The sequence below is a fragment of the Balaenoptera ricei genome, chromosome 3 (assembly GCF_028023285.1).
Source record: "Balaenoptera ricei isolate mBalRic1 chromosome 3, mBalRic1.hap2, whole genome shotgun sequence".
In the NCBI taxonomy this organism is placed as follows: Eukaryota; Metazoa; Chordata; class Mammalia; order Artiodactyla; family Balaenopteridae; genus Balaenoptera; species Balaenoptera ricei.
This window is the reverse complement of record NC_082641.1, coordinates 182245233-182259497: the sequence shown is the minus strand read 5'-3', so window position 1 is coordinate 182259497 and position 14265 is coordinate 182245233. Positions and strand designations below refer to the sequence as shown.

Here is a 14265-nt window from a genome sequence, read left to right as displayed (position 1 = left end):
GCCGCACCCCGCTCCACGATCGCCTTTTATTGTCTGATGGGGCCCCACGTCTGCGTTCAGCCAGACACCCCCCCCCCCCGCCCCGCGGCCCCGCCCCCGCCCTCAGTCCTTGAACCTGCGGGCTGCCTGCATCTTGCGGTAGTAGCTCTCCGCCTCCGCCTCCGCAGCCTCCCGCTCGCCCAGCACCAGGCCGCCCGCTTTGCGCCGCAGCGTTGACTCCCGGCTGGCCGGCCCCAGGGCCCCGTCGGCCGCACCCAGTGGGGGCAGCCCCTCGCCTGTGGCCAGGTTGACGGTGGCCACGGCCCCGAACCGCGGCCCCTCCTGGTCCACGTCACTAACAGAGGAGCCTGGGGACACAGCCCGGGGCTTCGGTCCCCCACGGAAGCCGCGAGCCAGGTCCCCCAGCTCGTAGCCGCCCTCTCCCTCGGCCCCCTTGGCCCCGCCGCCCGCCGCCTTCCACTCCCAGGGCCCGTTACCCGCAGACAGGTGGACCACGGGGTGGTGGGGCGCATGCGCGTCAATGGTGACGATGCTGGCTGAGTCACGGTCTGACGGCGACCTGTACTGGGACGAGTCGGAGCTGGCGCTGGAGGATGAGGCTGTCTCAGCCGCCTTGGGGCCCGGCCCGCCTGGGGCCTTGGACATGGCGATGACCTGCAGCAGCCGCGGCGGGTTGGCCACGCGGGGCTGCGTGGAGGCCGCGGCCACCACGGCGCCGCTCTTCTCTGCCATCATGAGCCACTTGGCCCGCACGGCCGCGCTGCTCTTGGGGGACAGGCCTGCCGCCGCCTGGACCCCCTCCTCGGGGATGTGCACCAGCGGCTGTGGGCCAGCCCGCGGTGGGAGGATGACCCGTGGCCCAAGCCCCGGCCGCGCCTGGACTGTGGGGTACAGTGAAGGCGGGGCTGGACACCCTTCCTCCCCATCCTCCTCCTCTTCGTCCTCCTCCTCCTCCTCGTCCTCCTCCTCTTCCTCCTCGGCCATGGGCTCCGCTGGCGCCCGCAGGTGCGCAGGGCTGGCCTCGTCCGGCAGCCCCAGGCCGCGGCCCTCCAGAGACTTCTGCTTCCACTCGCTGATGAGCTGCTTGGATCGCGAGGCATCGAGGGGCACGTGGATGGTCATGTGGCGGCGGGCGGGGTCATCCAGCGAGGGCGTGCTGACGCGGGGCAGCGTGTGGCTGAAGGTCACCATGTTCTCCTTGCCCATGGGGCTGCGTGGGGCCAGCAGGTCCACGTCCACGCTGGCCCGCTTCAGGCTGCCCAGTGAGGTCTTGTCGCGGGCCACAGGCCGGGGCACACCCTCCAGCCGCCCGGGGGGGCCCAGCTCGTCGGTGCTCACGGACTTATTCTGCTGGTACACCGAGTCGTGGCCCCGCTGGGTCAGCGCCCGCAGCGCATCTTTGGCAGGCGCCGGGGCCGCTGGTCTCTCTGCCGGCGGGGCCTGGAAGTTGCCCACAGCGTGGCAGGCCTACGGATGAGACACGGGCTGGGCGTGGGGCTGGCAGCCAGAGACCAGGGTCCCCACCAAGCCACAGACTTGCCATGGGGGTCCGAGAGGGGAAGTCCACCTTTCTCCCAATGGGACAAATTCTGGCCTCAGGTCGCTCACTCTGCACATTTGGCAGGTCTGGGCCCATGAGATTCTGCCTCTAGCTACCAAGGGACAAAACTCAGCAGAGTCCCCCAGGGTGGGGCTGGCCTCCCCCCTCAGACCTCCCCCTGGCACCCGGGCCTCTCCCCTCAGCCCCTCACCAGGTAGGCAGCAATGCCAGCACCAATGAGGAAGCCGGCGTAGACGTCCACGGGGTGGCTGCGGTACTGCGTGATCTGGGTGAGGCCACAGACGCCCGCCGCGATGGCAAAGGAGAACACCAGAATGGGCTTCAGCAGCTTGGTGGCGTCCGAGATGACCGAGTTGAAGTACATCTGCAGCGGGGCAGGCCGGGCGGTCAGGGCAGCCGGGCCCGGTGGGGTGTCCAGGGCACGGGGCTGGGCCGGCCGGGACTCACCGACACGTAGACAGCAGCGAAGGCGGACAGAGTGGCGTGCTGGGATGGGAAGGTCTTCCTGCAAGAGGCACCCGGGTGAGCCCCGCCAGCTCCGGGCCCCTGCCTCAGTTTCCCTGCATGCTCCATGGGACGGGGACTGGACACGCTCACCGTGCAGACAGGATGGCGTGGGTGTCGCGGCCGGAGCAGATGTCCTGCGTGATGTAGGGGTTGGCCTCACACGACGTGCCCAGCAGGGTGTAGTTGGGTTTGCAGACCGTCAGGAAGAAGGGTGCGTGGTAGCCCGTGGCCAGCTGGATGACGTCGGTCACCAGGGCTGTGGCACACAGGCCGAACACGTGGACGCCTGCGGGGTGGGAGGGTGAGGGCTGGGCGCGGGAGCTGGGGCCAGACCCGCCACCCTCGGCGTGCGGACGCCGTGGGGGACTCACCTACAAAGCGCACCGTCCGCCGAAGGAAGGAGTTGAAGTTGCAGCCGCCGGCGTGGATGCTGCCCTCGGGCCCGCCCGAGCCCCCGCTGCGGCCCCACAGCCGGGACTGCAAGCAGTACAGCAGGCCCTCGCCCACCATGATCTGCCAGACAGGGAGGCGCTCAGTCGAGCTCGCGGCCGCGGGGCCCACAGCCGGCCCCGCCCCGCACCAGGACTCACCGAGGCCGCGGGCGCAGCGAAGGCCAAGCTGAGGAGCATGAGCAGCGGGATGAGCTCCTCGCTGGTCTCCACGTAGGGCATGGAGAGCGTGCGGTCATAGCACTGGAAGCCCACCTTGGCCGGCTTGAAGAGGTCGGTCAGCTCCAGAAAGTACAGAGACACGACGGAGGACGCCACTATGGGCAGCTGCAGAAACGGGACTGGCCAGGATCACGCCACGCTCGTTGACGGAGTCATCCGCCCATGAATTCAGTCCCTTCGCTGATTCATCCAGCCATCCATATGTCCGTGCTGCCGTTCACCCACGGATCAGCTCATTCAGCAATCCAGCGACCCACCACCCATCTGTGTAACATCCACAGATCCGTCCATCCAACAGAGCCATTCCTGCGCCCATAACTCACTCATCAATCCGCTAATCACCCCATCCGTCAACATTCCTTCCATCCACCCATCCATCCGTCATCCATCTGTTCACGCGTGCTTCCTTCCTTCCCTCCATCTATCCATCCATCCACTTATCCATCCATCAATCAACCCACACACCCATCCACCCACCCATCTATTCATCCCTCAGCCCATCATCCGACCATCAACCCTACCCACCCATCCATCCATCCATCAATCATCTTCCATCATCCATCCATCAATCCACCTCCATTCATCCACTTATGCTTCCTTCCTTCCATCTACCTATCCATCCATTTACTCACCCATCCATACATCTACCCACCCACCCATCCATCCATCTATCCATCCATTCATCAGCCCACCCATCCCCTCATCCATCCATCATTCGTTTATCCAAACACCCATCCATCCATCCAACTTCCAACATCCATTCATCCATTTATTTATTATCCATCCATCTGACCACCCACCCATCCATCCATCCAACTTCCAACATCCATTCATCCATTTATTTATTATCCATCCATCTGACCACCCACCCACCCATCCACTCACCCACTCATGCTTCCTTCCTTCCTTCCATTCATCCATCCACCCACCCACCCACCCATCCATCCATAGGTATGTCCATCCACCTACACTTCCATCCTTCCCTCCTTCTTCCCTTCCACTCACCTACCCACCCATCCATCCATCATCCATCCATCAATCCACCATCAATCCAACCACCCATCTATCCATCCACCCACTCATCTATCCATCATCCAACCATCCACCCATGCTTCCTTCTGTCCATCCACCCACCCATCCATCCACCCATCTATTCATCATCCATCCATCAACCCATGCTTGCTTCCTTTTTTCCTTTCACCCATCCATCATCACACCTACCCATCAGGCATCCATCCATCAACCCAACCACCCAACCATCTATCCATCATCCACACCCCCATTCATCCATCATCCACTCATGCTTCCACCCAGCCACTCACCCATCCACCCACACATTGATCCACCCTTCCACCCTTCCTTCCTTCCAGCCAGCCATCCTACCCACCCACCAATCCATCCTCCCATCCATCCATCCATCCATCAACCCACCCATCCACTCATCAACCCACCCATCCACTCATCCATCAATCATCCATTCATCCAAACACCCATCCCTCCATCCATCAACTTCCAACATCCATCTATCCATTTATTCAGTTTCAATCCATCTGGCCACCCACCCACCTACCCACCCATCCTTCCATCCATCCACCAATCCTCCCATCCATCAATCCATCATCTTCAATTATCCATCCATCAATCCACCATCCATTCATCCATCCATTCATGCTTGCTTCACTCACCACCCATCCATCCACCCACCCACCCATCTATCCATCCATAATCCATCCACCCATTCATCCATCCATTATCCATCCATTCATCATCCATTCTTCAATTATCTTCCATCATCCATCCATCAATCCACCTCCATTCATCCATCCATTCATGTTTCCTTCCATCCATCCACCCACCCATCCATGCATCATCCATCCATCCACCCACACTTACTACCCTCCACTTACCAACCCACCCACCCCATCCATCCACTTACCCATCCATTCAACCCACATACCCATCCATCCTTCACCCCCATCCATCATTCATCCATCCATCCCTCCCATCCATCATTCATCCATCCATCCATCATGTAGCCATGAATTCACCATCCATCTACTTATCCTTCCTTCTTCCATCTATCCATTAACCAATTCATCCATCCATCAATCCACCATCCACTCATCCATCTACTCATGCTTGTTTGCTTGCTTTCCTCCTTCCTTTCATCCATCTATTCACACATCCATCAACCAACCCACCCATCCATCAACCACCCATCATCTTCCATCAATCTACCAACCATCCATCAACTCATCCTTCCTTCCATTCATCCATCCACCCATCATCCATACATCCAGCATCCACCCATCCATCCATTCATCATCTTCCATCATCTATTCCTAACCTAAATCCACCATCCATCCATCCATCCACTCATCCTTCCATCTAGCCATCCATCCATCAATTTACCATCCATACATCTACCATTCATGCTTGCTTGCTTCCTTTCTTCCTTCCATCCATTTATTCATACATCCATCCACCTACTCACCCATCCATCATCTTCCATCATCCATACATCAATCCACCATCCATACACCCACTCATTCTTCCTTCCATCCATCCATCATCTTCCAACATCAATTCATCAATCAACCATCCATTCATTCATCCACTTATGCTTCCTTCCTTCCTTCCATCCATCCATCCATCCATTTACTCACCCATCCATACATCTACCCACCAGTCCACCCAACCATCTATCCATCAACCCACTCATCCATCCATCAATCCACCCACCCATCCATCATCCATCCATCCACCTCTATCCATCTATCCATCCACTCATGCTTCCTTCCTTTGATCCGCCCATCCATCCCTTCATCCTTCCTTGCATCCATCCATCTACCCACCCACACACCCATCAACCCGTCCACCCATCCATCCATTCATCCACCCATCATCCGTTCATCCACAAACACCTATCCATCAGCTTCCAACATCTATCCATTCATTTATTCATTATCCATCTATCTGAACACCCATCCACCCACCCATTCAGCCTCCCATCCATCATCCATCCATCTACCCATCCATCATCCATCCATCCATCTACACTTCCTTCCTTCCTTTCTTCCACCCACCTATCCATCCATTCAGCAACCCACCCACCCATCATCCCTCCATTCACCCATCATCTTCCAATATCTATCAATCCACCATCCATCCATCCACTTGTCCTTCCTTTCTCCCACCCACCCATCCATCCATCCATCCATGCACATCCATCCATCAATCCACCATCCATTCATCCATCTACTCATGCTTGCTTCCTTCCTTCCATCGACCCATCCATCTATCCGTATATCCATCCACTTACTCACCCATTCATCCATCAGCCCACCCTCCCACTCATCCATCCAACCACCACCTATCTACCCATTCAACAATCATCCTTTCATCCAAACACCCATCCCTCTGTCCATCAACTTCCAACATCTATCCATCCATTTATTCATTATACATCTGACCACCCATCTCTCCTCCCATCAATCATCCATCCACCCACCTACTCATCCATATTCCATCCACCCATCCAACCACACACCCACCCACCCTTCCACCCACCCATCCACCCACCCATCCATCCATCATCTTCCATCATCCATCCATCAATCCACCATCCATCCACTCATCCTTCCTTCCATCCATCCACCATCCCACTCATTCATCAATCATCCATTCATCCAAACACCTATCCTGTCCATCAACTTCCAACATCCATCTATCCAGTTATTCATTTTCCATCAGACCACCCTCCTACCCATCTGACCATCCATGCACCCATCCTCCCTTCCTTCCATCCATCCATCATACATCCAGCCTGCCATCAATCCACCCACCCACACACCCATCCATCCACCCACCCACACACCCATCAAACCATCCACCCATCCCTCCATCAGCCCACCCATCCATTTATCCATCCATCCATGCATCCATCCTCCCATCCATCATGCATCAATCCTACATCCATTCACCCACCCATTCATGCTGCTTGATTCCTTCCTTCCATCCATCCATACACTACCCATCCATCCACCTGTTCATCCATCTATTCATTTGTCATTCATCCGTCCTCTCCCATCATCCACCCATCAATCCACCATCCATCTATCTACTCATTCTTCCTCCAACCCACCCATCCACCTATGCATCCACCCACCCACCCATCTACCTATCCTTCCCTCCACCTACCCATCCATCATCTGTCCACCCACCTACACTTCCTTCCACCCTTCCCTTCTTCCTTTCTTCCACCCACCAATCTTTCCACCTATGCTTGCTTGCTTGCTTCCTTCCATCTATCTACCCACGCATCTATCATCTGTCCATCATCTTCCATCATCATCCATACATCAAACCACCATCCATCCATCCACTCATCCTTCCTTCCATCCATCCATTCATCCATCAATCATCTTCCATCATTCATTCATCAATCCACTGTCCATTCATTCACCTACTTATGCTTCCTTCCTTCCATCCATCCATCCACCCACTCATCCTTCCTTCCTTCCATCCATCATTCCATCCTACCACCCACCCATCCATAGATACATCCATCCACCTACACCTCCTTCCTTCACTCCTTCTTTCCTTCCTTTCACTCATTACCCAACCATTCATCTGTCATCCATCAATCCATCATCTTCCATCATCCATACATGAATCCACAATCTACCCACCCACCCATCCATCCATCTACCCAATGTTCTATCCAACATCCAACCATCCACCTATGCTTGCTTCCTTTTTCCCCTTCATCCATCCATCAACCCATCCACAGATTCACCCACCCATTCATCGACCCACCCACCCACCCATCTGTCCATCACTCACCCACCCATTCATCCGTCCATCATCCATCCATTCATCATCCATCCTTCCATCATCTTCCATCAGCTATCAATCCACCTCCATCCACTCACCCAACCATCCATCATCCATCCATCCATCCACACTTCCTACTTCCACTCACCCACCCACCCATCCACTTACCCATCCATCAATACACCCACCCATCCACTCACCCATTCATATATCAACCATCCAACTATCATCTTCCATCATCCATCCATCAAACTACCATCAACTCATCCATCCTTCCTTCTATCCATCCATCTGCCCACCCACCCATCTATCCATCCATCCACCCACCTACCCAACCATCCATCCACCTACACTTCCTTCCTCCCTTCCCTTCTTCCTTTCTTTCACCCACCCATCCATGAACCCTTGTTTGCTTGCTTCCGTCCTTCTGTCCATCCATCTACCCACCCACCTGTCATCTATCCATCATCTTCCATCATCCATCCATCAATCCACCATCCATCCACCTTTCCTTCCTTCCTTCCATTTCATAATTCACCCATCCATCCATCATTTTCCATCATCCATCCATCAATCCACCATCCATTCATCCATCCACTCCTGCTTGCTTGCTTCCTTCCATCTATCGACCCATAAATCCATTCACTTACTCACCCATCCATCCATCAACCCACCCACCCACCCATCCACTCATCTATCTGTGCATCCATCTATCAACCTACCCATTCATCCATCCATTCATCAGCCCACCCATCCTCTCATCCATCCATCATCCATTCATCAACCCACTCATCCATTATCCATCCATAAGTCCACCATCCATCCACTTACTCGTCCGTCTATCCAGCCATCCACTCATCGATCAATCATCCATTCATCCAAACACCCATCCATCATCAATTTCAATATCCATCTATCCATTTATTCTTTTTCCATCCATCCAACCAACCACCCATCTGTCCACCCATCCACCCATTCTCCCATCATCCATCCATCCACCCACCCACCCATCCATTCTCCCATCCATCTATCACCCATTGATCCATCATCTTCCATCATCCATCCATCAACCCACCCATCCATCACTCAACATCCATCCATCCATCTATTCACCTATCCTTCCTTCCTTTCATCCATTAATCCATCCACCCACACACCCATCGACCCATCCATCCATCCATCACCTATTCATCCAACCATCCATCCACTTATTCATCCATCCATCCATCTACACTTCCTTCCTTTCCCCCTTCCTTTCTTCCACCCACCTATCCATCCATCAATCCACCATTCATGCATCCACTCATCCATCCTTCCTCCCAACCATCATCCATCCATAAATCCACCATCCATCCATCACCTATTCATCCACTCATCCATCAATCATCCATGCATCCAAATACCCATCCTTCCATCCATCAACTTCCAACATCTAACCATTTATTCATTTTACATCCATCTGACCACTCGCCCACCCACCCATCTGTTCATCCATCCACCCATCCATCATCCAACCCTCCATTAATTTCCATCATCCATCCATCAGTCCACCTCTATCCATCCATCATCTTCCATCATCCATCCATCTATCCACCCATTCGTGCTTCCTTCCTTCCTTCCTTCTATCCACTCACCCACCCATGCATCCATTCATCTTTCCACCCAACCACTCATCCATCCACCCAGCCTTCCTTCCATCCACCCACCCATCCATCCATCCATAAATCAACTATCCATCCACTTACCCATCTATCAACCCAACCATCCACTCATCCATCAATCATCCATTCATTCAAACACCCATCCCTCTGTCCATCAACTTCCAATATGCTTCTATCCATTTATTCATTTCCCATCCAGCCAACCACCCAGCCAGCCAGCCAGCCATCATCCATCCATAAATCCACCATCCATCCATCCACTTACTCATCCATCCATTAACCCACCCATCCACTCATCCATCAAGCATCCATTCATCCAATATCCACCCATCCATCTGTTCATCCACCCACCCTTCCTTCCATTCATCTAGCCATCCACCTATCCACCCTCCCATCCATCATCCATCCATCATCTGCCATCATCCGTCCACTCATACTTGCTTCACTTACCCATCCATCCATCAACCCACCCACCCTTCCACTCATCCATCAATCATCCATTCATCCATCCATCCATCAGTGCACCCACCCACCCACCCATCCATCTATCTACCCACCCATCATCCATCCATCCACCTATACTTCCTTCCTTCCTTTCTTCCACCCACCCATCCATCCATCAACCCACCCATTTCCCCCATCCAACTATCATCCATCCATCCATCCTCCCTTCCTTCCATCCATCCATCCGAGCACCCATCCTCCATCCATCCTCCATACATCATCTTCCATCATCCATCTACCAATCCACCATCCATTCATCCACCCACTCATGCTTGCCTTCTTCCATCCATCCATCCATCCATCCACCCATCATTCCACCCACCCATCCATCAGTCCATCCATCCACCCACTCACCACTTCATTCATCTCTCTCCTCCAGCTACCCGTGCTGTCTTGAACAACCTAGAAACAACAGACAGGTTCCTGCCTCTGGGCCTTTCCTCTCAGGGATAGAAGGATGCACTTAGACACTCCTCTGGGGTGTCTGGCCCTGCTCGGAGACCCCCTTCCTGGCACCAGTCTCTCCATCCCTTGCGCTGCTTTATTTCCTCTGCACCCTGTACCTCTATGTGCCAACTTCACACTCAGCCCTGAGAAGGTGGGCATCTGGTCCATGGCAGGTGCTGAATAAATGAACGAATTCTTTGAATCACTCATTTGTGCAACTGTCCTTCTGCACACCCTGATCATGTGTCCTCAGGTGATAGGCACACAGCACACATGACGCTCCTCCTGCTCACAGCAGCCGTGATGAACGGGCAGGAGGCTGAGGTTCAGGAAAACTGAGCTGCGTTTGACCAAGTCGGAGACATGGCGCCCGAGGAGGGCAGGGGGCAGGATCTACACCTCACTCACTCACCCACTCGTGCTGCAAAGCTATTGAGCAGATTCCAGTGGAACCTTCTTATGCAAGCAGAACCTCCCGGTGTCCTCTGCCTCCCCTTCTGGTCCAAGGATCTCAAACTCAAACCCCCACCAGGCCCAGGTGGGGCTGGCACATCTGGGGACCAGAGAGTAGGCGGGCCCCTAACGGCGCCCAGCTGCCTTGGGAAGCCCCCACCTCCACTCGATTTGTACGGCGCCTTGAGAGGGGTCTCGGCCCTCCCTGCAGCCCTGGCCGGGGGCTCCCAGAGGGGAAGTGCCAAAGGTGGGATTGCAGGAGCTGGGCTGGTGTGCAAGGAGCATTTATTGAGTGCCTGCTGCATGCAGGCATGAGGCCCAAGGCAGTTAAATGAAGCCACCTGCCTGGGCTTGCATCCTGGCTCCACCTCTTCCCGGTGCCTCAGTTTCCCCAGCTGAAAACAGGACCAATAAAGTGGCCACCACCCAGGGCTTCAATGCAGGACTGGATAAGCAAATACACTGAAAGCGCTTAGAGTCTGACGCACGTGGAGCCTGTAGCGGTATTAGCAGCAGTTAGCGGCTGCCTCCGTGATTACACGGTCAGTGTCATCTGGCTCGGCGGGCAGACAGCGTCAGGCCACAAAGAGGGTTTAGGTGGGGACTGGGAAGCGCCTTAAAATCACCAAATCTTTCCGCGACAGGGTCGTGCTGAAGACCCCCCACGACTTTCCAAGCCCCAGGCGGTGTTGGCTATAACGCCTGGCCGGCTCCCCTGCTTCTCCTCCAGCCTCTGCCTGCATCTGCCCGCCGGACCAGACTGGAGGGAGAACCGGCGGCCCCTGGTGGCAGGTTGGAGGTCCCCCGTCGGTGCCTGCCACCACCTGAGGGTCTGTAAGTGCCTCCGGAATCCCACCACCGGCCTCTCACCGCTTCCTGAGACCCTCGGCTGAAAACCAGGAACCCCTCAGTGCATATCTCCGCACCAAAGGAAGATCACTCACACACACCCACGATGTCGAGCCAACTTGCTGGCTTTGGGGGCGTGTGCGTTTAAAAAAAAAGAAAAAAAAAATGAATGGAACACTGGCCGTAAAGGAAATGCAGACCGGGTCTGGGATATGGTTTTGTGCCCCCTGGGTGGGTCAAAATCCAGACGCCGCTAACGCTCGGGGCAGACGCAGCTGCGGGAAAACAGGCACGCACGTGGGGGCCTCCGTGGGAGGACTTTGGGGTCTTTCCCGAGTGACCACACCCTGCTCCCCAGGGAGGTACCCTGCAGATAAGCTCTGCACACTTGTGCGGGGTGACACAGGCCAAAGGGCTTAAAGAGTCTCCTTCTAGGAATGTCTGTGAGACACAAAGGCTAGGAAGCACCCGAGTGCCCAACTCCCTGGGGCTGGGGCCCAGCGCTGGAGTACTACGTGGCAGTGAAAAAGGATGGGGTACCATTTCCTGGGACGATGGTAAGCAACGATCTCCGCTAGAAAAAAGCCAAGGGCAGGAACTTGTGCTTGCAAAGGTGGTGGGGGGAGGCTGCATATCTGGTGGACTTAAATGGGTGTGAAAGGTTTTCTGGGAGGGGACACAGGGGAGAGTAGTGGGAAGTGGAGGGGGGAAGGCGCCTGGGGAGGGGGGGAGTGCTGCCTCCGTGAGGCCTGGAGAACACTGAGAAGGTACAACCTACTGTAATGAGGATTCAAATGCAAATCTGAAGAATTGTCAGATTTCCTGCCCGTTGGGGAGGTACCCACCAGCCTGGGTGACCCTGCACAGGGTGGCGGGGGATGCTGTTTGCTCAGGTCTGGTGGCTCCCTCTCTCCACCCACACCTTATCTGGGCCCCTCGCTGGAGCTGGGCTTCCCAGCACGGCAAGCAGGGTGCACTGTGGGTAACCCAGGTGCTAACCATCTAAGTGTGGCTACACGTTGTCTGCACTCATTAGCGCTTAGTATGTGCCCGGTGGCTGCATTTACCATCTTTTACTTCTTAAACACTCACGAGGCCTTCACTATGTGCCCAGCCTGTCCTATCAGAGCTTGGCGAAGTGCAGGAGCCTCCACCATTAGCAGAGGAGGGATTTCAATTCAGACCTTCAGGCCTCCGGCCCTCATGCTGGAGGAAGACACCGCATCCATACCCCGCGCCCCCCCACCCATGGCCCCCAGCACCTTGCTCCAGCCCCTTCATCTGAGCTGCTGACCCGTACCCCAGACTGAAGGTCCCGCCTCCCAGCATTTGCCCAGCTCCTGCAGAACATCCTTCTGCGTCTCTGCAACTCCTACTCATCCTGCAGAGCCCAAGTGTTCTGACCCACCCCCACCCCCAGGCACCATAGCTGTGCCTGGACCCGAGGCTGACGCGACCTGTGCCCGTCCCTCGGCGTGGGGGTCCCCGAGGGCCGGCGGAACTGATGCCTCTGCCCCGCCCCCACCAGCGCGACCACCCCCCCCCCCCCACTCACCTCTACGAAGTAGAAGCAGGGCAGAAGCGTCATGCTGTCCTTCGGGCTTTTATTCTTCTCCTTGGTCGAGATCATGGTGCCGGGGGCGCCACAGGCCGTGGTGGGAGGGGACAAAGCCGCGCTAGAGGAGGGAGGGGCGCAGACTGAGCCCTGGGGAAACGCGGTGCCCGGCGCCCGCGGAGGAAGGGCGGGCCAGGATGCACAGGAACCGCCCAGGGAAACTGAGGCCGGGGAGAGGGGAGCCCGCGGCCTCCCCCCGCGCACTGCGGCCCTGCCCGACGCTCCGGCTGCCAATCCGGATGGGGGGCCGGGAGGGGGCTCGGCAGAGAGGGCGGGGACGGCCTGACCGAGGGGCCTCCGGGCCGGGGTCCGTCCCGCGCGTCAGGGCGGGGGCCTTCGGGACCGGAGGAACGGTGGGGTCCTCGCTCAGCCCGCAGGCCCCTCACCTGGCGCGCCGGCGCTCTGAGGGCGGAGCTGGCGGCGGCGGGGGCTGCGGCGCGGCGAACACAAAGCCAGCCCCTCCCCCGCGGGGGCGGAGGGGAGGCGGGGAGGGAGGGGCCCCGCCCGGCCCGAGACCCCGCGCCCGGCGGCCTACAGGCGGCGCTAGGGGCGGGGGCTCTTTGTCTCGGCGCGTCGGGGGCGCCGCGCGCGTCCGTCGCCGTCCCCGCCCCCGCTGCTCCCGCGCCCTCCGACTCTGGGTCTCCGGGGTTTCGGTCTCCCGCGGGGGCGGGTATGGGCCAGGGTTTGCGGGCTCCTCCCCTCCCGGACCTCTCGGATGGGCCCGGGGAGCCCCATCGAGGCCGGGCGCGGGGAGAGTGTCCTGGTCTCCGGGTTTCTCGCGTCTCTGCCCCCCTCCCCGGCGCGCGTTTCCATGGCGAGCTCCCGGGCGCCCGGGCCTTCGGGAGACAAAAGAAGCTGGGGGTGGGGGGCCGCCCTCATTCCCGGGCCCCCGCACCGCGCACCGCCCACCTGCCCCCTGCGCCCCGCCGGGGTCCTCCCTCCGCTCGTCCAAACCCGGCCCCTCGCCGGGCCCACAGCATGCAGGACGCACCGCCCTGGATGCTCCGGGGTGCGCGGGCGGCGGTAGGGCCCTCGTGGTGAATTCACGTGAGGCTCACTTAGGCAGCGCTTGCTCTTTGCAGGTGTTTCTTCTTTTCCACACACAGCCATGTGGGGTGGGGACCAGCTGACCGTCATTTGACAAGTGGGGAAACTGAGGGC

The 14265-nt window shown here is 57.1% G+C and overlaps 1 protein-coding gene across 2 annotated transcripts; it reads right to left on the bottom strand.

Annotated features, from left to right (window-relative positions):
* Positions 1–102: 102 nt before the first annotated feature.
* On the bottom strand, positions 103–13566 carry PLPPR3 (phospholipid phosphatase related 3). Of its 2 annotated transcripts, XM_059919021.1 has the most exons (8): positions 13491–13566; positions 13045–13165; positions 2659–2844; positions 2440–2581; positions 2159–2354; positions 2009–2066; positions 1752–1925; positions 103–1467 (listed from the first exon to the last, which is right to left on the bottom strand). In XM_059919021.1, exons 2-8 carry the CDS (start codon positions 13117–13119, stop codon positions 103–105), a joined length of 2196 nt encoding a protein of 731 aa, XP_059775004.1. In that variant the 5' UTR covers positions 13120–13165; positions 13491–13566. The 2 variants fall into 2 exon arrangements, with proteins under 2 accessions (XP_059775004.1, XP_059775005.1); XM_059919022.1 differs by lacking the exon at positions 13491–13566 and having other exon boundaries at positions 2659–2858; positions 13045–13118.
* Between the last annotated feature and the right edge of the window lie 699 nt (positions 13567–14265).

Excerpts from the sequence above, each read along its gene's own strand:
- PLPPR3 (XM_059919021.1), bottom strand. The coding sequence starts at position 13,119 with ATGATCTCGACCAAGGAGAAGAATAAAAGCCCGAAGGACAGCATGACG. Across the intron at positions 2,845-13,044 it reads CCTGCTTCTACTTCGTAGAG|CTGCCCATAGTGGCGTCCTC; the intron begins GTGAGTGGGGGG and ends CCGTTTCTGCAG. Across the intron at positions 2,582-2,658 it reads TCGCTGCGCCCGCGGCCTCG|ATCATGGTGGGCGAGGGCCT; the intron begins GTGAGTCCTGGT and ends CCTGTCTGGCAG.